General features: G+C 44.6%; 2 protein-coding genes across 4 annotated transcripts in view; one reads left to right on the plus strand and one right to left on the minus strand.

The window, feature by feature from the left end:
* SLC38A3 (solute carrier family 38 member 3) overlaps positions 1 to 25,201 on the minus strand; it is a 238,553-nt gene that overhangs the window by 122,090 nt on the left and 91,262 nt on the right. The gene's annotated exons all lie outside the window — the stretch shown is intronic.
* On the plus strand, positions 1,849 to 24,671 carry RHOA (ras homolog family member A). 3 transcript variants are annotated; one of them, XM_063164622.1, is made up of 6 exons: positions 1,849 to 1,942; positions 9,015 to 9,144; positions 18,667 to 18,824; positions 21,488 to 21,608; positions 22,845 to 22,975; positions 23,408 to 24,671. In XM_063164622.1, the coding sequence occupies exons 3-6, from the start codon at positions 18,669 to 18,671 to the stop codon at positions 23,579 to 23,581; spliced, it is 582 nt and encodes a 193-aa protein (XP_063020692.1). In that variant the 5' UTR covers positions 1,849 to 1,942; positions 9,015 to 9,144; positions 18,667 to 18,668; the 3' UTR covers positions 23,582 to 24,671. The 3 variants fall into 3 exon arrangements, with proteins under 3 accessions (XP_063020692.1, XP_063020694.1, XP_063020693.1); XM_063164623.1 differs by lacking the exon at positions 1,849 to 1,942 and adding an exon at positions 2,966 to 3,047; XM_063164624.1 differs by lacking the exon at positions 9,015 to 9,144.

Consider the following 25,201-nt stretch of genomic DNA (forward strand, 5'->3'; position numbering starts at 1 on the left):
AGGCCACAAGGATCTCCATCAAACAGTAATAAAAACAATTATGAAAAGAACCCATGGCCTAGAAATAACTGATTTCTGGTTCAAGCCTCACCAACCCAGTGTTCAAATCACAGGTAATTTCCCTATGGACTTCAGGAAAATGAACTTCTGTCTCAGCATCAGAGGTGGAGGTGTACTGGTCAGCCACAGAACAAACCATCATGTGCCTCAAAGTGTGCACACTGTCAGTCATCCACCAAGAACTGATGCCAAGCTGTAAAAACCATTTACCCCATTGAATCAAATGTCTGCTTGGTAAGGAAAAGTCCCCTTCCTTGCAATGCTCTACAGAACAAGCCAGTCCCGGGGAGCTGCTTACTGAGAGGAGCCAAGCAGCACCTTTCCTCCACAGGCACCAGAGCAGCCCATAAAAAGGTCAGGCTAAAGTTAGCTGGCAATGCAAATGTTGTCAAATGATGGAATGGGGACAAACACTGCAGATCACACATCAGAGGCAGCACAGCACCAGTTTGTTACAGTGCCCAGGTTACACAGGCCATCCCCAGGTGCCAGCTGAAAGCTGCTGCGCCTGTTCACAAGGGAGCCCTGAGACACAGCAGAGGCTTTTTGTCATCAACCCTCCTCCATGCACACATTCCCTTTGCAGTGATGTCCCCACCCTGGGTCCTCTGAGGCCAGTTCCACATGTTGAACCTTCTCAGGGGGGCAAGGAAGGAAATGATGAAGTAGTACCCTTCCTCCAGGGCATCAGCTACAGGGCTCTGCACCCTGGGATGAGGGCAATCCTTGGCTCTAAGCTCACCACAGACATGCTCAGGAGATGCTGTCAGTGAGTCCAACCATTGCAGGCCCTGCTTTGTGCTGCCTGTGAGCCCCTCAGCTTTCTCTAGCCAAGAGCACAGCTCAGTGCCTGCTAGAAGCAGAGCTCATCTCCTCCACGGGAACAATAAGGTTCAGAGACAAACAGGGCACTTTGATACCACTGCCCCCACCCACTTTTAACTGAAGCAATTAGGTTGTAAAAGACCCGAGGTCATCAAATCCAACCGATGAGCAAACTCCTGGATGTGAGCCAGACCATGGCAGAGTGCCACAGCCAGCCTTTCCTTAAACACCTCCAGGAACAGTGACCCCACATCTCCCTGAGCAGCCTGTTCCAAGGTCTGATCACCTTTGGTGTGAAGAAATTCTTCCTATGTCCAGCACAGAGCAGTTTAAGACTACATCCTCTCACCCCATCATGAGGTCCCAGGCAGGGGAGGCCAATTCCCACCTGGCACAGCTTTCTGCCAGGAGCTGTGCAGGGTGGCAGAGTCATCCCTGAGCCTCCTTTTCTCCAGGCTAAACACCCCCAGCTGCTCCTGACAGGACTTGTGCTCCAGACCCCTCCCCAGCTTCTCTGCCCTTCTCTGGACCTGCTCCAGCCCCTTAAATCTTCTTCTGAGCTGAGGGCCCAGAACGACGCACGGGACCTGCGGTGAGACTCCGCCGGAAGAAAGGGGGAAACGAACCACCCATAGGCAAACTGGGCATCGCGATTCAGGTCCCCACCAAGCCGCCTTTCCCCCAGTAGGTGCGGAGGGGCCGTGCCCAGCATCGAGAGCTCCTCTCACGGTAGGCACCGATGAGGCCGCAAGGAGGCGGGCAGCTCCCTGATGAACCACCCGCAACCCAGCCCCGCCGCTCCCCAACTGGCGCGATGTAAATAGCACCGGCGTTTTTATAGCGGCCCTTCCCGGCAGCCCCCGCGCGCGGCCGCGCCGATTGGCCGGGGGGCGGGCGGGCGCGCGCGGCCGGGCGGGGCGGCTCGGGAGCGCGGCGCGCGCGGGGGGCCGGGAGCGCGCACGGCCCGCCCCGCCCCGCCCGTTTCCGCCGCCGCCGCCGCTCGCGCTCGGGCCTGTGGAGCAGGAGGCGGCGGGAGCCGGACCAGCGCAGGCCGCAGGTACCGGGGGGCTCTCGGCCGACCGGGGGGCGCGGGGGGGAGCGGATCGCCGGTTTCTCTCCTCCCTTCCCCCCTTCCCGCCGCCGTCGCCGGGTGGGGCCCGCCCGCCCCCGCCGGGAGTCCGCGGCCTGCGGGCGGGGGCGGCCGGGCCCGGCCGGGCCTCTCGCCGCCACCGCCGCGCACAAAAGGGGAGGGCTGGCTGGGGTGGTCTCTCCGCGAGTTCCCGGGGCCGGTAACGGGGCCTTTTCCGGGCCGCGGGAGCGGGGGAGGGGAGGAAGGGGCGCGGCCCCGGGGCTCTCCCGCGGGAGCCGCCCGCGCCCCGCCCGGGCCCCGGTACCGCCGCCCGGCCGTGGGCGGCGCGCAGGGAGGCGGCGGCGGCGCTGCCCCGGCCCCGCGGGGTGACACGGGCGGCACCGGGGCTGCCCCGGTGAGTGGCGGCGTTGTGTGACGTCACCCGCGGCGGGCCGCGCCCCGGGGGTCGCAGGCGGGGGTCGCGCCGGGGCCCCCGCGGCACACGGGGCCGGGCCCGGATCCCTGCGGAAGGGCTGCCGGGATCCGTGCGCCGCTGAACTTTTATCTTGGGGAGGAATCGGCCTTTGGAGCGAAACTGGAAAGTTTGGGCGGTGTTTTTCGGTGGGGCGGCTGCACAGGCCGGGAAACGCCGGGGGTGGTTTGACACGGCCGGAGCCCCCAGGGCCTCACCTGGCTGAGAACTGCCCGGTGTTCAACGAAATCTGCACAAACCTTTTCTGCCAGGAAACCCACTCCTTCGAGGGCGAGAGGAACCTCGAGACCACTGTTTGGGTTTTAAAAATAAAACCTAAAAACTTCTCCCAGAGGTCTGGGGAGTTAGTTAGTGCAGATCCTCAGGATGAAGTATTGTTCCCAGTCCAATGATACCACATCTGCTTTAATATCCCTTTAAGAGGTGTCTGGAACGGGCGTTTGTTTGTTTTTATTTGCTGCCTCATATCCAGCTTTTGTTTCTCTCCTGGTACAGTTCACCTGTTTGTTGCAGGGAACCCTTGAGGAGTGGTGGTTCCCACCCACCCTTTCTCTGTGTGACACAGTATTTGGACAAAATCAAACACTAAGCCCTCCATAGGTAATGTTAAGTTTGTTGTTGCCTTTTCCTCCCCCTCCAGAGCTTAGCCTAAGTGTCAATTCTGCCATCTGTGTGACTTTGAAATGGTGAACTTCTCCAAGAAGCAGACTTCTGTTGATCTTCTTTTTATCTCAGAAATCTCAAAAGTTAATTTTATGTGCCCTAAATGTTGTTTGTGACTCAAAGATTAAGTCTCTGATGGCTTTATTTGGGGATTTTTTCCCAGTATGGAAATATTAAGTCTTTCCCTCCCTGAAAAGACTGTTTGTGAAAATATTTGCTTGCTGTTTAAAGCTTTTCTGATAGATGCGTGCTTTCTCCCTGCCCTCTTCTGGTCTTATCCAGGTCTCCACACAGCCACACAGCACTGGCATTTCTCATTCAAATATAGAGTCTAATTCTGGCACTGATTTGGACCAAGGCTACATGTTTAAAAAAAGAAAAACCTTAGCCTTATTTCCCTTTAATTAGTTCACTGGAATGTTTAACAGCATATTCAGCATAAATGTTTGACATAAATTTGAGTGATTTGTACAATCACCCATAAATTTGGGTGCTTTGTATCATTTAACACTAGCATACATGGATTTTTCCGAACTAATTTTTCAAGACATGAATGCAGTGTCACACCAGGGGCAGAATGAATTCAGTCCCAGCAGAAGTGAGCTGAGCAGCTCCCATGTTGTCCCTCCTCGCTCACCAGGCTCAGGCCCTGGCCGAGTGCCACAGCAGCCAAGCGCCAGAGGCGGGGAGTTCTCCGAGCCAGGAATTGACAGTAAAAACATCCTAAATGATCTTAACTGCCACCAGGATGTAGGGCTGGGGATGGCTCTTCAGATAAGCAAATTCCAAATTGAAAACCTTTTGGAGGGGTCTTGGGAGTACCATAATCTTTCCTCATTTTTCTGACAGTAACTCTTGGGTTTTCTGTTTTTTTACACTTAATCTTTTTCTCTCAATGTATTTAAGTTGCCCAGAACCCTGTGGGCTCTTCTTCACACCATGTCTGTGGTCTGCTCTGTGCTAGATATTTCTGACCTTGGCTACCTTTTCATTAGCCCAGTGTACCTTCTCAGTTTCTCTAACATTTTACTCCCTGCTGCTGTGGCATCTTCAGGTTCTTTCCAATTCTCCACTCAGCCACCATATTTTACCTTTAATACTAAATCTCATCTCTCTCTTGTTCTGCTCTGTTGCCTTACAGAGTGTCTTTAAATGCAGTTTGAACTGTGGAGAAGTGTAATTGGGTGAGTTTGAGGAAGTGAGCATGTTGATAAAGTACAGCAAGTGTGCCCTTGAAATTTTAATTTAATCCCTGATGAGCTTGTCCTAGTAAAACACATAATAAGGGTGAAACTCTATAATAGAGAACAGTGCAATGCAAAATAAATGTGCCAAATGACAGCTGACCTTCATTCCATTCCCAGGGTACAGCTATGCACCTGCACACACCTGAGTGCATGATGAAAATCCTCTGCTCCTTGCCTTTTGGTATAATTCCTCTCCTGCTATAAATAGTGGGTAGCTAAATAGAAAGAGGTAGTTGCTTATTACTTTTTGGTAAATCTCAAAAATAAGCAAAAATATCCCAAAATACTGCCTGTGGTACACTGGTTTAAGTTACTACTACTTTTACACTCCCGTTTGGTGTCTGGTGCCTTCTGGTCTTGGTGGGATCTGTTACCACTCATTCTGAACAGTGAATAAAGTAACAAAGGCTAATTGGAATTGGTAGAGTGACACTGCCCTGTCCCTCCTCTCTTCTGTCCTTTTCCTATCACCATATTTTCATTTGGAAAGGACATTTGAGATTATAAAAGTTGAATTAAAATATCTATAGACCACCTTTTAATTAAGATGTTTGCCATCCACACAACTAACAGCCAGTCCTTCTAAGTGAGTCAGCTAATTAAACTAATCAGAAGAAGGTTTGCTGTCTTTCTGTGACCACCTTTCATGACCAAGGTCCCTTGTAAAACAAACAGGTGGAGAGTCACAAGTATACCCAGTAAAATTGGGCAGTACACCAAATATGAGGTTTTGCTTTCCTCAGGCTCTGACAGTTGTGGGTTTTCTGCTTGCTTTTTTATTGTTGTTTTTTAATCAGAAACAGAGCTCAATTCAGTCTCTCTGCTCAGTTAATTAGCAGTGTTTTGCAACCATAAATAGTTCTGTCTCACCTGGCCTGAACTGTCACATTTGGAGCAGGTTGCTAGCGTGGATGTGTACAAAGGGATTCCTCCTCATCTTCACAGTTTTAAGGAAGATTGTCTTTGCATGTGTCAGTGATTTGAAAGAACTAGCAGCTGTCCAAGTACCAGTTATCTCTGTTTGCATTCTTTGCTAGCATTTCATTTTTCTTATATTTTACACCTGGAGATTCTTTACTCTTCACCTCCCGTTTGCTCTGTTGAAACTGTGTGAAGTGAGAAGGCTGTCTCAGAGTGGGATCTTGACTGGGTGCTGACCAAGTGAATTGGCTCATTTTTGAACCTCAGTCCAAGAGCTGTTTGGAAAGGCTGGGTTCCATGCAAACCACAGCAGAACTAGGCTTCTGCGCTTGAAATTGGAAATGTTGTTGGGAGGATTTTAAATTATACTGTGGAATGTTGACAGATGAGAATGAGCATGCAGTTTGGGATAAAGAAAGTATTAGAAATAAGAATACAGCCTTCAGAAAGTTTAAGTCATGAAGTTGACCAGAAAAGTAAATAAGAACCTGAAGTCTGGCAAGTCAAATGAAAAATACAAGGACCTGTCAGAGAGACTCTGAGAAACATCATACTAAAAAAAAAAATTTCCAAGTTCATCAGAAACAAGAAAGGTTCAGGATTCTGGAGGGCCGATAGATGGAAAAGTGAAAGAAATATTTGATGATGAAGCCATGAGTAGGAAGATGACTTATTCCTGTTTCCTGTGGAGGAGTCCAGGAGTCCAAAGAGTTCCCTGTGCCAGATATTCTCGTTATGGAGAACAGGACTCATTGGAAGATCTGTCTCTGCTTGAATTGTCAGCAAAGTAATTTATAGAGCAAAGTAATAAATACAGTTACAAGATGCCAAGACCAGATGGTGCTTGCCCAAGGGTTCCAAAGGAAACTCAGGCCTGAAATGACCGAATTACTAATTACACTGTGTAACTTCTCAATACCTTGAAGCCACAGAAATATAGGAGGATTTATGTGGTAGCAGTTCTTAAAGATAGTTCAGCAGGATATCACAATTCAGTGCCTTTTTAAAAAGTAGAAAACAAAAAAAAAAGCTAACCAGATGGACCAACAACTTGAGAGTAGCAGAAAGCCAGTGTGGCTTTTGCAAAGGAAATGGTGCAGCTCATAGCTGCTGGAGGTTTGTAATTACTTGAGAAGCACAAAGAAGGGAAGTTTGGGAGAAGAGAAGAAGAGGGATCTGTGTTACATCTCTACTGTTCAGCATATGCATAAATGATCTGGTGAGAAAGGTGTTGAGGATGAAGGGAGGAAAAGACCAATGCTGATTAGGAAGAATTGCAGCTTGTCCTTCTCTCACTGAATTACAGGCAGCAAAATGCCAAATGAAATTTGTTCCAGATAAATACAAAGCAGGGGGATAGTCTTAATTTGTTTATGCACTGATGGGTTGAAAGTTAATTATTGTCACTTAGAAGGAAGAGCTTGCCAGAATTCTGTGAAAATGGAAGTTTAGTGTTCAACAGTGATCATATGAGTTTGTATGAGGGGCTTTGGGAAAGGAATATAAAAAGGAAAACAGGAATAGCATCATGGCTCTTAGTCCTCAACACACTGATTACAGTGGGGTGCCACAGAGAAAGATGTGCTTTGAGATACACTGCAACTGGAAAAGCAAAGATGAGGCTGGAAATAGTGATCAGAGATAAGGAATGGATTCGATACAAGGGATGCTTAAAAAGATTTGAACTCCTCAGCTTGGCAAAGACATGACCAAGCAGTCTGGTCTAGATCAAAACTGAGGTGCCTCTCCCTCAGTCTGCACTGAGACCACAGAGTGCTTTGAATGACAGTGATTTACACGGCTCCAGAACCAAACAGGTGGAATGACAGCAGAAAACACTGTCAAATGTTGGGCTGTTGGGCATAAAGAATAAAAATAAATAATTACCCCCAAGCTGTCTACTGAGAAAATACACTTGTGGTGGTATCAGTGCATTTGCTCCTTTTACTCTGACATACCTGCAGTGTCAGGCAGTGGTGTTTGATCTGAACCAGTGCAGTTTCAACAGATGTCTTGTGGTGGGAGAAGAGGAGGAAGGAGCACAGCTGAGTGTCAGTTGTGGGTACAAGTGGCTGTCTGGAGAAGTTAGTGTTAGTTTTTCTTGTCCATATGTTCTTTGCTGCCAGCACCTGAAGACAGAACCACCACACCCAAGCAGAAGCCTGCCTTGCTCAGCATGAGGTGCCCCACATCCCATCTGACATGCAGCAGGTGTCTGGGAGGAGAGGACAACAAGAAAAAACTGGCTGAAATGCAAAGCTTTTTGCAGATTACACAGGCATGGAAATCCACAGATCTACTATAATTACCTCAATATTAAGCCCTAATCTCATTTTGTGCAGAGTAATCTTGGGACTCGGTATTGCGTAAGAGAAGTGCTCTCGTAAGTCGTGCCTGCAGATAGCAAAGATGGAGTCAGTGGGGGCAAATGAGCAAGAATGTTCCATGGGGGGAGCAAGGACAGCAACAGCAGCCACAGATCCTGAGGACAGAATCCTTCTTTCTGCCCCCAAAATCCAAACTTTGCCTTCAGCCTTGGAGAGGGACTTGTCATGGTAGAGGAAGACAAGGGAGAAATGCTCGAATTAGTCTTCTTCCCTGGGTTCTGAAATGGTGTTAATTTACTAATTATGTACCAGTAGGGAGGTGAACAGTATAGGGGTGAACTTTGCAGGCAGTTATCAGGAGCACCCTGCTAAGTTTGTTGTTAACAAAACAGGATGCATGTTGACAATGTTAAGACAGAGTTTTGCTTGCACATATTGCTGGTTTAGTTTAAAAAAAATTGACTTAAACATGCTTTAAAAAGGTCTTTCAGGAACCTTCTTTTGCAGTGTTTTTCTCCTTCCAAGTGTTGAATGTGAATTAAATAACCTGGCTTGGAAAGGAAATGAAGGCATCTGTTTTGTTCACACTTAAAAAAAAGTGCAAGAAAGCCCTACAGATGAAATAAGAGAAAAGTAGTAACTGAACATAGAAAATAGAAAACAGAAGCTCAAAATTGTAGAAAGTAACTGGGAGGAAAAAGGAGCTCAAATAACTATGAAATTATGGATCTAAAAAGTAGAAATGTGTCCTGCTGGGAGGCCTGCCTGCCTTTGCTTTCAAGCTGGCTCATCCCATTTGCTCTTGTCCTTGTTTCAGGCCCCAGCTTTGCTCACTGCTCTTTAGGGTCTGAGAGAAGCATCCAGTTGTTTTCTTCTGTGGCTGTGTCTCTTCCAGACTGTCCTTTTCCCAGTCCTGCTGTAGTTGTTCCTCATATGGTCACTGCTGTGTAGTTTAATCATCCGTGTGCCCTGCTCTGAGTCATTTCCAGTTCATTTATAGCCTTTTGACATGGGAGGATCACAGCTGCACACATCAGAAGATGCAGTCATGCGATGGATTCCGACAGCATCTTAATGGTTTCTGGTTTGTTCCTTTTCTCCTAGTTCTTAATACTGGAATCTTTAAAATTGTGGCACTTTGGAGTATTGAGCTTTTATTTTAAAGGAATTAACTATATAACCTTTGAATGCTGTCCCTGAGTGGCAGTGGTCAGCTCCCAGTCCATCATTTTGTGTAGAAAGTTGAGTCTGGTTTTTGCATTGCATATCACTTCACATTTCTCTCTTTCAAATTTTATTGCCAAGGCACAGAGCCTGTTAAAGTTCTGAAATCCATCACAGTTAACCCTTGCCTTTATTGATATCACCAGTAAGTTTTGTTGTATAGCTATTTTTCTTCGCTTTTTCAGGTCATTTATGAACGTTGAGCTGTGCAGGTTCCACGGGTGTTTTTCTGAGAGCGCTGAGCATTTCCTTCTGCCTGGTTTCCTATCTTTTGGCACTTATTTATCTATACACAGAGAACTTCCGTGTAATCAGGTATTCTGATTATCTCATTAAGTTTAAAAGAAAAACGTTGAATGATATTGCACACCTAATCTGACCAGATTTGGTAATTGACACCTGTTTTGATATATATCTTAGCTCTGAAGATCTCTGGCCTGAAAATTGAGGGGGGCAATGTAATTTTTTTTTCCAGAAAGCTCTTTACATACTGCAGCAGTTTGAGTTTGAAAGAATGCTAATATGCAGTAATAATAAAGACAACTAGGACAGTCTTAATGATTGTAATCCCATCGGATTTAAGACATCAATCCCAGGTACAATAATGGAATAAGTAACAAAGTGTTCAGGAAAGAATTAAGGCAGTGTCACTCAGCCTGGACTGGGGGAAATAGAAACAAGAGGTGTTAATTGTTTTAGTTCGGTTCTTAAGTACAAATGTTCATCTTAACCTTCAGTTAGTACTTGACAGTAATAACATGTCGTTTTCAGTGAGAAAAGAATCCAGAACAAAATCAATATGGTTCATATTAAATTTAGTAGAAAGGCAAGTGGAGGCTCAAGTGAGTCTGTGTGTAGCGAGAGCATGAAGGAGTTGGACTCTTGGGCTGTGCTTTTGAGTGGTCACCAGGAAGAAATGCAAAATGCCAATAATGGGAAATTTGCAGAGGCTGAAGAAGTGACTTCATCATAATGCAGAAAATGTAGTTGGCTGCTGGAGCGAGGAGCATGGTGTATGGCATTCTCTGTTACTGCTATTTTAAAGTCAAGATGATCTGCACTTGAATTAATGCACGGGGTGAAATGTGCTGGGGAAAGACCAAGCAGTGGCTTGTTTGCACTTGAAACGCATCTCAGGGCGTGGTTCTCTGATACTGAGTGAATGGGTTTAAGGCTCCTCTCCTGGAGCTGGGCTGCAGCAGCCCTGGGGCGTTTGGAGCTGGGGTGGATAATGTGGGATGATGACACCTCTACCACTTTGTTACTCCTTAAGCCAGGAATAGACAGGCACTCCTGTCAAAGGTGTAAAGGTAATTAAAAAAAAACCAAAAACCAAAAAACAACCAGCTCATTGCTAGGGTGCTGCAGTCTGGAAAGGCTGTTATGTGAGCAGCAGGAAGATGGTGAGCGGAGGCAAATTGTTCACTCCCTTTCCATTTCGGAATTAGGAGGCAGTAAAGAAACTAATAGGGACAATCTTGAATTTGAAGGAAGTGGCTTTAGACAATGTGTAATTAAATTGTGGGAACTCCCTCCACAGGATGTTTTGTGTGCTGGAAGTTTACATGGGTTCAAAGGGAGTCTGGACAAGCTCATGGAGGAGAAATCTGTTTGAGGTTACCAAATTCATGGGAACCACATCTGACCCAAGAAGCTCCTGAGCTGAAGGCTGGAGAACATGCAGGGAGAAGCTTCTTGTTCATTTTTCCTCTTCTTTAGTGCAAGAATCCAGTCCTGAGTTTATCTGAAATGCCAGGCACTGAGGTGGAGAGCCCCAACTCCTAAGTCCATGTCCCCATTTCCATGTGTGTAGACCTGCAGTAACAGATGGTCTGTGAGTCTCTAGGTGTAAGTTTAGGTGCAGAAACAAGTTGGTCCCGTGGTCAGTGTCCATGTTGGAGCTGCTTGTGGGACACAGTGCTGGGTGTAGAGGGTTGCCCAGGTCATGATTTGGGTATTTTCACAGAAGATAGTTTGTGTGTTCCTGGGAGCACTTGGCAGTGCTGAGGCTCGTTCCTGTAAAGCACAGGCAGGTGCTCTGTACAGGGAAGGAGAGCAAAGTAAAATGTTTTCAAGCAAATTTATTAGAATCCAAAACAATTTTCTTCTCTGAGAGGAGGATGAATTGTGGAAGATGAATTGTTGTCACACAGGATTTTTCCTGAAGAGGAAGGCAAGGGCAAAGGCTGTAATTTGATAGGATGAATCCTACTTTGAGGCTTCACATGATATCTCAGATTAGACGTGCTGTGTCCGCATGACACTCAGCACGGATCTAGTGCTGACAGCTGATTCAGGTTTCCTCCCAAACATTGCACTGGCAGCTTTATACTGCATGAGGAACCTCCTGCCCCATCACAGCCATTGCACAGGCAGCATGAACAGCACTCTGTGTCCTTAATGAAGATTCACTGTATGCCCATGCCTGTAAAACACCTATTGTGTACTTTTGGATAACTCTTAATGACTGTATAAAATTAATCAGTCATTAAGGGTTCACTGGGGCTGGCAACCAGTGTTGCTAAGACCTAATGCAGTTAAGCTGACCCTGTTCCCAGTTCTGGTGATGTAGTACAAAGAGGCTTGAGCTGGTTATTTGTGGAGTTAGCTGAGACCTGGGGAGGTTTATTAGCTGGGGCTGAGCACAGCTATGCTGCTCTGGATTTAAAGCTGCCTCTGGAAATGTACAGCTCTATTTGCAAGACCTTTTTTCCAAGCTAGTAAAACATGCCAGACTTGAGCCTGGTTGATGTAGGCTGAATGAACTGTTATCAGAAAGCTGAACACTCAGCTTACCTTATCCAAAGACCTTTCCCAAGGACCTGTGTTTAGTGTTTAATCCTGTTGGATACTATGCTGACCTTCTGTGTCAGTTTTTCAATTGTACTTCAGTCTTACAACAGAAAAATTCTATTTCTCTGTGGGTTGAATTTCATGTGCAATATCAGTAGCCTGCCCTATGCTTTGCCACCTTTGGAACTTTTTTCAAATGTTAGATTTCATATGTAACCCTCCCCAAAAGCCCCAGCAGATCTCTTTTTCTCACCAACTGCTCCCACATAGTGCTGTAGTTAGAAATAGGTCTATTTTGCAGTACTGTCAAACTGCTTTATGTACTGGCTGCATGTAAGGAATATAATTATAGCTATTTCTCAAAGGTCTTGTTAGCAACACTTTAAATAATGTGGCTTTTTGGTTTATGAGTGGAGGTGTCCACAGGCAGACTTGCACAGAATTAAGAAAATCTCAACCATTATAATGAAATGTATTGACCATATTCATGTTTTTAGTGTTTTGATTCTAGTGGCTTGGAATTGAACTGAGGTTCCATCCCAGTAATGCTTGGTTTCAGGTTGTTCATGGTGTCAGAAGAGCAGATCACTCTGAGCTCAGTGTGTCTGGCTGTACAGATCAGTTCAGACAGTAAATAAGTGGTCACTTGCTGCATGTTTTGGGGTATGTACATCTTCCAGGATCTTTTTGGAACCCTGGAACAGAAACATGGTTTCTATCTGACTCCTTTATGTGACTGACTCATGTTTCTCCATATTTTTTTTCTTACTTTTATTTCAGTCCCAAGGCTGTTGATTTCCCAGTTTGCAGCTTCTCTAAGAGGTGAATTTGGGTCACAGTTTCTTTTACTTCACAGCTATTGCTATGGAAGAGCAGAGCCATCCTGTGTTGGTTATGGGGGGAAAAGTGGCAAGATAGCACACATAGGCTTACATAGGCTGAAGGAAGCTGATTTAAGGTAGCAGGATTAGTATTTCAGCAGCAAGCTGCAGTATTTCTGGTATTTGTTTATATGTGCTTTCACTAATGAGAAGTGAGCAGCAAAAAGGATTATAGAATGTATAGTTGCTGACATTCTCCATTGGGACTTCAGTGGAGGAGGAGATTGAGACTCTTGCCTGCTGTTGGAGATGTGGGAATCCTGGATTGTGCTCTAGAGGAGTGGTTACATCCTTCTGCTGTTTCCTCCTGGCCTGTTTGTCTGACCTCCTTCCCTGGTCATAGTCTTTGGGCCACTTCACCCACTCAGATGCTCTGTGTTCAGTCTCTTTCTTCACTGTACACAGCTGCTGTAAAATCAGGCCCGTTTGCTTTGGGGCTGATCTACTTTGGGCTCCAAACTGCTTTGCTAGTTCTCAGTGTTAATGCCCATCCTTGCTAAATGGCCAGAAGAAAACTGAGAAAAGCCTGCTCACCCCCTCTTGATCCCTGGAGTCTTTGAGGAAAACTCTTCATTCCTCCACCTCAGACTTGAACAAAAGTGAGGATATTTTAGGAGTGACTGTGGGTACTGAGGCAGAAGCAGCTGAGGGCTGGGGCAGAGTCAGTTCCCCCCTGTGGTAGGTAGAGGGCAGGGCCTCACTGGTCAGGGTGGGAGACACTTGGGAAGGGTTTCTTCTTCTGGTCCCTCAGCCCAGCTCTTGTTCCTCCTGCTGCCCAGGGCAGGGCTGACTGAATGAAGGGAAGCACAGCAAGTGAGAAGAGTGCCAGGCTGTGATTCACTCAGCAGCAAACTGCTTCAGTACTGTGTAGAGGAGTCAGCAGCAAGGCAGTCTTTCTCAGATTTCAAAACCTTTGCCTTCCAACATTTTGGTTTTAAGAACTTCAGCAAGATTAAGTGGGAAAGAATTTAAAGGATGTTCTCCCCCCATCCCCTGCAGCATCCTTACTGCAAGCTGAACTGCTTCTGAACTGCATCTGCTGAGTTCTTGCTGACGTGCAATAATCCAGAATTATGTTTTTACAAAATTCTGTATTATGCCAAGGGTCTGCCTGTATAGCATAGCAGGCAACATAAAGTTACTAGTAGTTAATTGGTAATTGAAATTAAATATAGTTGTGGTACCTCTGTGATGGTAAAGGGCTGTTTCTTCCATCAGTTACTTTCTCCAGGATGAGATCCAGAGTGAGACAGACAAACCTGGCATGTTTGTTGTCAGCCTATCCAACTTCAGAATGTCAGCAGTGTCCACAGTCCTCACTCATGCTGTGTGGCCCTGGGACCTGCCAGAGAGGTGGCACTAGAAAAGTTGTTCCTTGGAAAAACAAATAGCATGCTGAAGAGGCAAATTCCCTTGCAGTAAAGAGTAATACTTGGGGGGAGTATGTTTAAAACATGAAAAAAATACTTTCCCTATTTCTAATTCTTCTGGAGTATTTGGTGGATTCCCTTAACAAGCAGGGCTTTATGCTGCAGGAGTCTTGGAGCCTCACTGCACTTAGAAACAGCAGCCTCCTGTAACAAGGATATTAGTGTGGCAACTCTGCAAACAGGAGCTCCTTGTGTTGTAACCTCCTGTGATGTTAGTGGGATTGAGCAAATGATGTCTAAAGCTCCTGTAATACCTGTGAAAGACACTGGCTGAGGCTGGGGAAATGTCATAATTGAATCTCTTCCATTCAGATGAGTCACTTGAGTCATGTTGTGAGAGTTTCCACTTTGAATCTAGCAGCCTAGCTGGTTTTGAGAATCCTATAAATGCAAAGGAAGAGGGAAGAGTGGTTTATTTAAGAGTAGGAAAAATTGCAGATCTCTTGCCTTGCTGCAGAAGACAGCACAGATTCTCCTAGAAGATCACTGCAGCCATTCTGCTACACTAATTGGGATAAATTATTTCTTGCTCAATGTTGTGTGTGCATCATCAGTGATGCAGTTCCAGCAGCTTTCTGGGTTTATTGGACTCTCCCTGCTCTGTGTGTTGTGTAAAAGGATGAATGTACTTTCATTCAGTTACAGGAGGCAGTAGTAGCTGTTTGTTACAGCCTCTCAGGTAGCTCATGGAGGTTTTTTAGCCCTGGTGAAAAGCTGTGCTGCAGCAAATAGTAAATTGTGTGTAATGTGCATCTTAAATGAAACTCTTTAGGCCAACAAAGTGCTTTGATACTCACATACTGCTGGTAGAAATTTGATGTATTTCCATGTTTCAGAATACTTGATGAAGAAAAGCAGAGCATGTCAGAGTGCAGCAGGAAGACCCAGCTGCTGTGAATGCTGTTAGTGTTGTCTTGCTACATGCACCACTAAAATGCAGCTCCATTCCAACAATCCATTTTTTTCTCTATTGTGCTACCAAGATGTTGTTTTTCTGTATCTTTGCCAGACATGACAACCCCTTACAGCTGTCCACTGGAAAGGAGTGTATTTATTTTGGCTAAAAATAACTAGCTGGAATATGCTGATCTGTACACTGAATCCTCTAAATTAGGAAATTCAAGGAATTCCTAAATTAGAAAGTGTTGGATGAGGCTTTGAGCAGCCTGATCTGGTGAAAGCTGTCCCTGCCTGTGTCAGGGGTTGGAATTATATGATCTTGGAGGTTCCTTCCAGCCCAAACCTTCTGTGGTTCATTGATAGTGATAAGTAGAAAGAAGTGGTTGTGATGTTTGGTGACTTCCTTCCGAGGTGGGTGGAGGTGATCAGAGCTGACATCCTGAGGTGTTTATATCTACCCAGCATTTATAATCTGGGCTGCTTCTGAAAATTGGAGATTTTTAGTGGTGATCTTTGCCTCCTGAATTGAATTTTATACAACACACTTGTTCTAGAAGGAATTGTTTTGTGGAAATGCTGTGGAAGGTGAAACTAAAGTAAAAAATACAAGGATGCCATAGGTCACCAAAAATGATAATGTGGTTGAGGCTTTATGAGATGGTCCAGAAGGATCCTCTAGAAGCTGATGCTGAGGGAATTTTAATTCCCTGGATTTTGAATTTACTAGATGGAGGGAACTGAGGGCAGGTTTGATCTGTTCTGGTGATGGTCCTGCACAGAACTGTGAGCTGGAGAGCCTCATGGGGCAGGTGCTGAGCAGTGGGAAGGAAGTGGTTGAGCTCACATTGCTGAAGGGCATCTTGGGTCCAAATGATATCAGCACATCTCAGGAAGCATTCAGGCAGAGAGTTTTATGGTAGGATTTTCTCAGGAAAAACAAAGGAGATAAATTAAAGCTCCTGAAATATTTTTGATAAATATATATCCATAAATTTTCCAAGCTTTTTTGGGGAAGGATTTTTAGAAAGATCTACATTAAATAATGGGTTTGTGGGAGTTTTTTTACACAATTGTAGTTTCCTTGTAGACCTTAGGCATAGGTATGTAGCAGGCCAAAACATAAAATTTAACTGGGAAGGAATACTTAAAAAATAATGTGAGTGAAAGTATTTAGAAGAAGATAGAGTTGGTGTGATACTCCATTGAAAAATACAGTTATCTGCAGGTGATGCCAAAAGGTCACCTACCCTGGGTGATCCTGCAGGGAACTCAAGGCATCCCAGGCCAGGCCCAGCCACCAGCCCAGAAGGGAGAAGGAGGGAGGGTGGCAGGGAAGGACAGGTTTTGTCAGCCACCCACTGTGTCTCCAGGGTGGTTTCATCAGTGGCCTGGATAATTATCTGGGGATCACTGCTATTAAACTTGCATCCAACATACCGTGGTTAAACTGGAGGACAGAGCTAGAACCTGAAGGTAGAATAAACAATCAGTCAGTGTAAGGATAAATAAAAGTGTGGCAGTGGATACTCAGCTGTGTGAAGAGAGAACTATTCACTATAGAGACATCTGAATGAAAAAAAGTCTGGGAGCTATGAGGAATTAAAAGCTGACTGTATCAACAGTGTTGTCTTCAAGGGAGAGCAAGAAGAAAGAGAAAGACACATAATTCCAAATTGGTGTTTAAGCAGAGTGTCCCAGAAGATCAATGAAATTATTCCTTCAGCTCTGGGCACTCTTCACAGAGCCCTAGGAGAAATACTGGATTCAGCTTTTGGGCTCCACACTTGGGTACATTTGTGCCAGTTGGACTCTGCCCAGAAGGGAGCAATGGGAAAGCCTAGGAAATATGATTTACAGAGGAGGTTTGAATAAACTGGCATTGTTTTGCCTGAAGAGAAGACTAAATGAAGGCATGTATTCTCAGCTGCACTGGGGAAAGGGAATAATCAATTTCCTTATGGCCACAAAAACCAGCATAAACAGTAATGGGTGTATATTACATCAAAGAAGGGCAGGGGTACTCACTGAGGGACATTTTCTCTTTGTAAATATTGTGGAGCACATGAGTAGATTACTTCAGAGGTTTTGTAGGACTTGAAGGGCAGATTAGCCAAAACTGACATTAAATAAAAGTTACAAGTAGTTGATCTTGAGTTGGTACAGACAACAGATAATTTCCAGTTCTGTAAAATTCAAATACTACCATTGCTAGAAAGGATTCCAAATCATCTCAAACAATGGAAAGAAAACTTTTATAAGGCTTGGATCATTTAAAACCTTCCACAAATGTAAAAATTGCCCCAAGTCCCTAAAGTAAATAACTTTAACTTGTGTACATATATGTTTGCAAGGTGAAAGAAACTCACTTTAGACATGGATTTGGATCACTTGAGCAGTGGTGTCTGACAGGGCTGTCCTTGACCTCTGCTGCTTGGTGGGTTGAAATGGTACCTGGAACATTCTCTGTACCTGGAGCAGAAGTACAGAATCTCTCAGTAATATCCAATGTTTCTTCATCACCTAACAGTACCAAAGTTTGCTTTTAGATGGTAGTTTTACCTTTTTACTTCATTTCATGAGGCAGAAGAAGAGGTGAAAAGGATAAAAAGTTTTTGCTGTGTCCTCTAAATCTCTCCTGTGCTTCTTTGAGGCCTTCTCCCCTTGCCAGCAGCCATGATCATCCTCATAGATCTTTGTTCTGGGTTTGTCATGGCAAAAGTGACCTCACAGGGTGCTCCCTCTGTGCTGTTTTGGTCGTGCAGCCATAGGTATTGTGGTGGGGTTGCCGTTTGCTCCATTTCCAGGAAGCTTCATGGGATGACTAAGCGGCTTCCCCTGGAGTGCCTTTGTGTTCTGGAGAGGAAAGTCCTCCTGGCTCTGTCCTCAGTGCACTCTGCTGCAGGCAGGTCACTCCCTGAATCCCTGGCTTGTCACAAATAAACACCTGGAGGAAAGAGAGAGCAGGCACATACATAGTGCTGCTTTTGTTTGCTTTGCCAGATCCAAAACAACCATCTCCTTCGGCCCCACCCTGACTCCAGGCTTGCCTTAGAGCTTTCCAAGCTCTTGTACTGGCTTTTTGAGGCCAGGTTTGCTCATGAGCAGGACATGGATTTGTGTGGTCCTGATACAGACCAATCAATTAATCATTGATCATTTCATTGCACAGCAGAGATCTGCATGGAGTATCACAGGGGTCTCCACTTCTGAGTACCCCCTTCTCTCAGTGCCAGCTGACAGCAGGCTGTTAACCTGGGAGCAGGTTAATATCCAGGAAAGGGGGTTGAGGAGTGAGATGTGTCCTGCCAAAATCCTTTGCAGAGTGGTGGTTGTAATCTGAGGAACTGGTTACCTTGAGATCCTTCTGTTGGTGCTCCTCAGTGCAGCTGACTGGCACTTTGTGGTTAACACAGCTCAGTGTGATAAGAAAATGTTACTGCCCTTCAATTGCAGCATCCTGTATATGATTACCTGGAATCCACTTCTGAGAGGGTACCCTGGGACAGTGCTGCTCACACACTCACTGTCTCTGGGTGCTGCCATCTCAGCCTTTAGGACAGATCAATAAATGCTAAACCAGGCCCATCTCTTCTCCTGTCTATTATTCTTGCATTAGTGGGCTCACTGGTGTGTTTATAAGTGCTGGGGAATGTTTTTTCTTAAAAGAATGGGAATCTGAACTTACCCAAGTCCAGATTTGTCTGTCTCTCTAACAGTCATGTATAACCAATTTAAAAGGTCTTATTAATTGAAGACTTGGTGTTTATTAATTATTAGCATCTCGGTTAAAAGCTGTATCAGTTGAATTAACAAGTCATTGTTTTGTTTTTCAGCTATGGCAGCCATTCGAAAAAAGCTGGTTATAGTGGGAGATGGTGCCTGTGGAAAGACCTGTCTGCTGATTGTATTTAGCAAAGACCAGTTCCCTGAAGTGTATGTCCCCACTGTCTTTGAAAATTACGTAGCAGATATTGAAGTGGATGGAAAGCAGGTATGTGAACCCTTCCCTAAGAGCCAGAATGAACTGGTGTTTGTTCAGAATAGCATGGACATCTTCACACTTACTTCATTTTTAAAAATATATTTACAATATAAGCACTAGCCACATATTAAGGATGTTCCTGTGGAAAAAAATACTGGCCTTGCTAGAACGTGCTCATATCCAGTGTCTGTCTAACAAGGTGCTTCTAGCTGTACACAAGCTGAGGTTCTAAAAGCCATGCAATCAGTGTGAGGAGAATGCTGCAGCAGGTGGGAGGGGATGGAGCAATGCAAAGATGCTGAGGCTCCTGGCCTTTGGAACAGAGTCCCTGTTTTAATAAGGACCTGGTATTGTAATTACAAAGACTAATTCCTTGAGAGGATTTTTTTAATACCTACTCCTGGCAACATCCAGCATCCTTCTGAGAACAGATGACAGACAGGTTGATAAGGGGGTTGATTTTTGTAGTGTACATCAGCATCACCTGTCCTGGTTGTCTGAAGGACCACAATTCTTAGCACCCAAGTGTAGCCACAGCTCACTGAGCTTCATCTTCAGCTTGTACTTCAGTAAACTAATTATTAAAATATTTCATTTTAGTTTTAAATATTTTGAAAATCAGATTTTAATCAGGGGAACCTCTTGAGTCCTTTTGTTAGGCAGACATGTCACACACCTGCTCCAGGGGCAGCTGTAGGTGCTGATCCCTGGGTAGGTTGCCTTCTGCACTTCTGTCAGCAGGGTGCTGGGTGATGTGCAAAATTGTCACTTTCCAGGCTGCTCCAGAAGCACACAAAGCAGGAGCTTTGCACCCTGAAAGCTCAGCTATTGCCAAACCCTGTCAGGCAGGCACAGCCTGTGTCTGTTTGGGTGCTGTGAGCACACAGAGCTGACTCTGCCATGGGACTGCACCTCAGGCAGGTGCCAGCTCTTGGTGCTGCTGGTGCTGAGCTCCCTTGTTTTGTCCCTGTGGGTCATTGCCTTGGCTCTGGCCTCAGCTACAGCCAGGACATTTTTCAGTCCATTCCAGTTCAGATGCAGTGACTGTCAATCCTGACTGGAGAAAAAGAAGTTTTTGAGCTTCTTATGTTAAATTTAATTTCCCGGTGTTGCAGGGATGGGTTATTTATAGATTTAGTCATGATAACTCTTGCTACTTGAGTTTAAAAAGAGCTTTCCTCTCCCATAATGTGAATCAGTAAAATAAAATTTACTTTTAGACTAATATTAGGACATGTTTTTTCCCTAAGTGACAGGTTCTACAGTTTCTATATTGTATTTTAGACTCTAAGGACTATTGTTTGAAATATGTATGATATCCATTTCTCTGTCTCATCACCAAGTCTAACTTCCTCATTCCTTTCTGCCTGAATCTCTGCATCTCTGAATGAGAGAACAGGGAGTCATGCCCTATCAGCTAGATGCAGCCAGTAGCTAAAGGAAAATAGCATCAGCAGCTTGAGCAGTATCAGCTGATTTTATTTTTGTAACTAGAGGATATATTTTACCTAAGCTCTTGGTCTTCAGAAAATTTGATGACAAAAGTTTGTAGGAGAGCTTAAACCTCTTCTGTTTGACAGCCACTTACCTCTGTCTTCCTAGAAAAGCATTCCCAGAAATGTCCAGAAGTCATATGAAGACAAAGAGGTGATGGTAGGAGATGTGGTGTTTTAGGAGCTGATTCCAGCATCATAGACATCACTTTAAAAATATCAACATTTGCCCCAGAATTCACATTTGCAGCTGCAGAGGTGACTCTGAGAGGAGGAGTATTTCTGACTGAAATACAGAAGATTATTTTTGTATATGTGTGCACTCAAGGCTTTGTCTCTTCACAGTTCAAACAGACATGCAGGCTCACATTTGGGTCCCAGTTCTGCCCATCTGTCTTTATCTGAGCTTCTATGGACCTTTTTCCTGGAATTTTTGAATGCAAGAGTTTAAAGAAGGCACCCAGTCCATTATGAAGGCAGACACATCAGAGAATCTGAAGCAAGAGTATATGTACCTAAAGAGCTTGATTATAGTTTTTAAAGTTCTTTGCTTTAAATGTTGGCTAGTCCTTCTACAGTTTTAAACAATCCTGTTGGGGTGTTCTCACCTAGCTCCAGCAAAAGTAGAAAAATTGAGAACATTAAGTACTTTACTTCTTAGTAACAAGAAGCTTTACACACAAATCAGTTTTGTTAAATTTGTGCACAAATAAGTACAATCTTGACATTTCTTAGTCACTAAATGTTCCAGCTGTAAACCCATTGAAAATGTGCATAATCCTAAAAAGCATATACTTAGTCCACTTTCACTGAAAACTGGTATTTCTGGGATGGTTGTCAGAGAGCTCCCAGCCTTTGAAGCTGATTCCCTTCAATTCTTTTGTCTTGCTTTCCTGCTGGTAGCTTTTATGGCCTTTTAGTGGTCATAGGTATAAAGAAAATACTCATAAGCCTTTTAGTGGTCATAGGTATAAAGAAAATACTCATAAGCAGCAATAAGTTGGTTTTTGGAGTTACAGAATGTAAAATGCCTAATAGTTCTCCTGGCAAAGGAGAACTTGCAGTCTCCTCCTTTTGAGTGGTATTGACTGAAATATTTTATTCACTCCTGTTGTGTTCCTGGCTTCTGAATCAGAACTTTCCTGGTGATCTGACTAACCCCTTATCTTAACTCTGCAGGTTGAGTTGGCTTTGTGGGATACAGCAGGACAGGAAGACTACGATCGACTTAGACCGCTTTCTTATCCAGATACTGATGTTATACTTATGTGTTTTTCAATTGATAGTCCTGATAGTTTAGGTAAGTAGATCTCTAACTGAATCAGAACCACTTCTCTATATCAATATATTCCCCTTGGAAATTGCACTGTAGAATGCATTTTCCCTTGGGGGGTTTTCCTAGTTTCAGAATTGCTGCTGCTTTGAGTTTGTAGTTTTCAGACAGTAGGGAATTCTGCAGCAACACTGAGAGCTGCAGCAGCACTCTGTTTGCCCAGATTGTAACAATTCTCTTCCCTCTCCTCCCTTCCTGCTCACAGTGTCTGGGTGCCAGGGTCCCTGGGAGCAGTGAACTGCCAGGCAGCTTTTCAGGTGTGCAGCATCTAGAAGCCAGCACACCTGAGCACTCCAGGTGCAGCTGCAGAATTGGTATTTTGGCTGTAGTGCAAAAACTACCTTCAAAACCCTTGTTTAAGTTGTTCCTTCAAGCAAGAAAATATGCCATATTACATAATAGTGAATGTCTCTTCAAAAGCTGAATGGAATTTCATGAAGATAAAAAGTGGTTATGCAGCCTGCAGGTACATCCACTGGTGAATCTCAAATGTCTAAGAGCTTATGAAAGCACAGCCAGATGTTTTAGGCTGCTCAGCACTTCCTGCTGTACAGAACTTGTGAAGGTTTTGCTTTCAAAAGCCCCCAAGTCCTCCTTTCATGAAAAAACGAAAGTCACGTAGCAATGTGAGGAGGAGGTTGCTTGTATATGAGAACAAATTCATTTGCTGCATGTAGGGAGAAATGGCAGATTGAAAATTACTTACCCTAAGCCTTTGTTTCTGTGTGTGTGTAATTAGTGTGTTGAACAGCTCTGCTGCAGTAAGGGGAGAACTGAGAGGGGTTGTTTTGTGTTGCTTTAGGAAAAGAAGTGAGGTTAAAACTTAGGCTTCATTATTGTGCCCACCTCTAGTTTCTGGAGATAAATAAAATGTTTCTCTTGAAGCAAAATATTCCATAACTTTCCAGTCCAGAAATCTGCATGCTGTTCTTTAAAGTCTCTTGTGCTAACCCTTGTCAGGTAGCTGCTGAGAGAAGCCAAAATGTTACATGTCCTTCAGCCTTCAAATTACCACACACAGGCTTGTCTTTTTTGGTAACACCAGAACAGCTCTATTTGCTTCCTTATGAAGAGCAGAAAAAAGGGCATCAGTGTGGATTATCAAGTTACAATGACTCAAGCAGCGTGTAAAAGCTTTAAAATAAAACTCTCCCCAGAAGTGGGATTTTTTTTTACAGTCATGCCTCAATTTATTTTCTTCAGAAAACATCCCAGAGAAGTGGACCCCGGAGGTGAAGCATTTCTGCCCCAACGTGCCTATCATCTTGGTAGGAAACAAGAAGGACCTGAGGAATGACGAGCACACAAGACGAGAGCTGGCCAAAATGAAGCAGGCAGGTTCCTTCCAGAGCCTTACAATAAATGGTGTATTACACAGAAGTGTGTGGTGGTTGCAGCAGAGCATTAAACAGGCACCCACAGCTGGCTGCTGGTCTCTGTGGGCTGTCTGATCAACACCTGTATACAAAGACTGAGGCATTGATTTGGGGATTTGCTCATAGGCTCTTTTACAGTGGTGGCAAAGAGTTGCATAAATGCTTCATCAGAAATAGGCAGTCACTTGCTCGTTTTAATAAGGCTTGCAGCTTTCAAGCTCAGAGGTATCAGAAAACTGATCGTGTCCTCTGGCATTGGATTTTTAACTCACCAGTTCATTATGTGTGCTTAATCCAGAAATTCTTTGCATTTGTTGGGAAGCTGGGTGGGAAGGGGAGGAGCAGTGTGGCTTTGGGCTGTCCTCACCTGCTGCTTTTGTGCTGTTGCAGGAGCCTGTGAAACCCGAGGAGGGCCGGGACATGGCAAACCGCATTGGTGCATTCGGGTACATGGAGTGTTCGGCAAAGACCAAAGACGGTGTCAGGGAGGTGTTTGAAATGGCCACTAGAGCTGCTTTGCAAGCCCGGCGTGGCAAGAAAAAGTCCGGGTGCCTTCTCTTATAAAGCGTGGCCAGAGGAAGATGGCCAAAGCAGCACCCTGCACTTGAGTAATTTTGAAGTGCTGTTTATTAATCTTAGTGTATGATTACTGGCCTTTTTCATTATCTATAATTTACTTAAGAGATTTAAAAATCGAGTCATCTTGCTACCAGTATTTAGAAGCCAACCATGATTTTTATAACAATCTGCATCAAATTCATCTGTGCACCCAAGGTTAACCTCAACATTCCTCTAACAAACCTTTTCTGCACTCACAGGATATGCCAGGCGCTAATTGAAGACAATTCTCTATCTTCTTTCTTGTCTCTATAAAGAGAAAAAGCTGTCAGCACAGAGGATTGGTCTGTAACTACTTTATAACTAACGTCCTATTCTAATTGAGTACAACCGTTACATGGCTGTATGGAATCAAGAGTAGCTTCAGTGCTATCACATTTAGGAAGATCTGATTTTCATGGCTTGGTGTAAAACATTAATTTGAAAATGTGATCACTCTGAAATGACCAAGTCCCATTCAGCTAAGGAAAAGTGAGGGTTCTGTGGTTTCATGTTAGTTACCTTTTAGTTACTGTGTAATTAGTGCCAGTTTAAATGTATGTTACCAAAAATAAATCTATTTACCCCAGCTTAGATGTAGTATTTTTTGTATAATTGGATTTCCTAATACTGTTACTTGTAACCTCTGCGTTAAGGTGTTCTGGGTTTTTTAAGAAACTGTATTTGAAAATAAAGTCCGGTGGAAAGCAGCTGATCCTCTTCCCCTGTTCATTTGTAAGAGTCTGACCCATTTGAATGATACGAGTGGTCTGCACACCCAGGAGGAGTTTTTTCCATAACGTGCTGTAGGGATGAGAAAAGACAGCCTGCTCACACTCAAAGCTTCTGAACTGTTCAGTTGCCTTAAATTCATTGCTGGACCCAGTTTCAAAACTTAAAAAAAAAAAAGAAACTTTTTGTGTAAGTTTGGTTACCATGTAGTGATCAGACTCCTAACCTGTGAACTTCTTGCTGTTCTGCAGCCAACTAAACTCTTTCTGTATTTTCATTTTTCCAAGAACTAATAGAATAAAGGCAGTTTTCTAAGCTCCCTGTATCCTGGTGTCTGTATTCCTCACTCTGGGTTTTTGTCCCAGCATCTGACAGCCTGAATTAGAAATAGCATTTTTGATAAAGCTGAGAGAGAATTCACTGAGCAGTTGCAAGTGCTTTAATACTTATTTTTATTTCCCAGCAAGGGACACCCATCTGCTGCTTGTGGTGCTTTCCAAACACTGCAGCAGAGCCGAGTTGCAGTATCTCACCTGGCCCCCACAGGGAGCAGCAAAGCTTCCCAGGAGCTTTTGATACCAGCAGGATGAGAGTGCATCACTTGAGTTGGGTTTGTCAGTCCTGAGCATGGGACTAGAGGAGCAGGAGGAGGCTGTGCAGGAGGAAGGGAGGAGCAGGTGCAGTGTTGCTGTGGGAGCATGTGATGGTTTGCAGCAGCTGGGCTGCACTGGAGCAGTGGCAGAGGTTGCATGAGGCATGGTGTTTGCCATGGCATTGCATGAGGGAGGCCTTCAAGCCCTGCAGCATGGGCTGGGCTCACGGTGTGGGCCCTGTGCTGCACCCATGCTGGAGAGA

Source organism: Melospiza melodia, chromosome 10 (genome assembly GCF_035770615.1).
Source record: "Melospiza melodia melodia isolate bMelMel2 chromosome 10, bMelMel2.pri, whole genome shotgun sequence".
Lineage (NCBI taxonomy): Eukaryota > Metazoa > Chordata > Aves > Passeriformes > Passerellidae > Melospiza > Melospiza melodia.

What these genes read in the sequence shown, in the direction of transcription:
- RHOA (XM_063164622.1), top strand. Translation starts at nt 18,669, where the DNA reads ATGGCAGCCATTCGAAAAAAGCTGGTTATAGTGGGAGATGGTGCCTGT. An exon ending in TTGAAGTGGATGGAAAGCAG is followed by an intron (nt 18,825 to 21,487) that starts GTATGTGAACCC and finishes TTAACTCTGCAG; the next exon opens with GTTGAGTTGGCTTTGTGGGA. An exon ending in TGATAGTCCTGATAGTTTAG is followed by an intron (nt 21,609 to 22,844) that starts GTAAGTAGATCT and finishes TATTTTCTTCAG; the next exon opens with AAAACATCCCAGAGAAGTGG.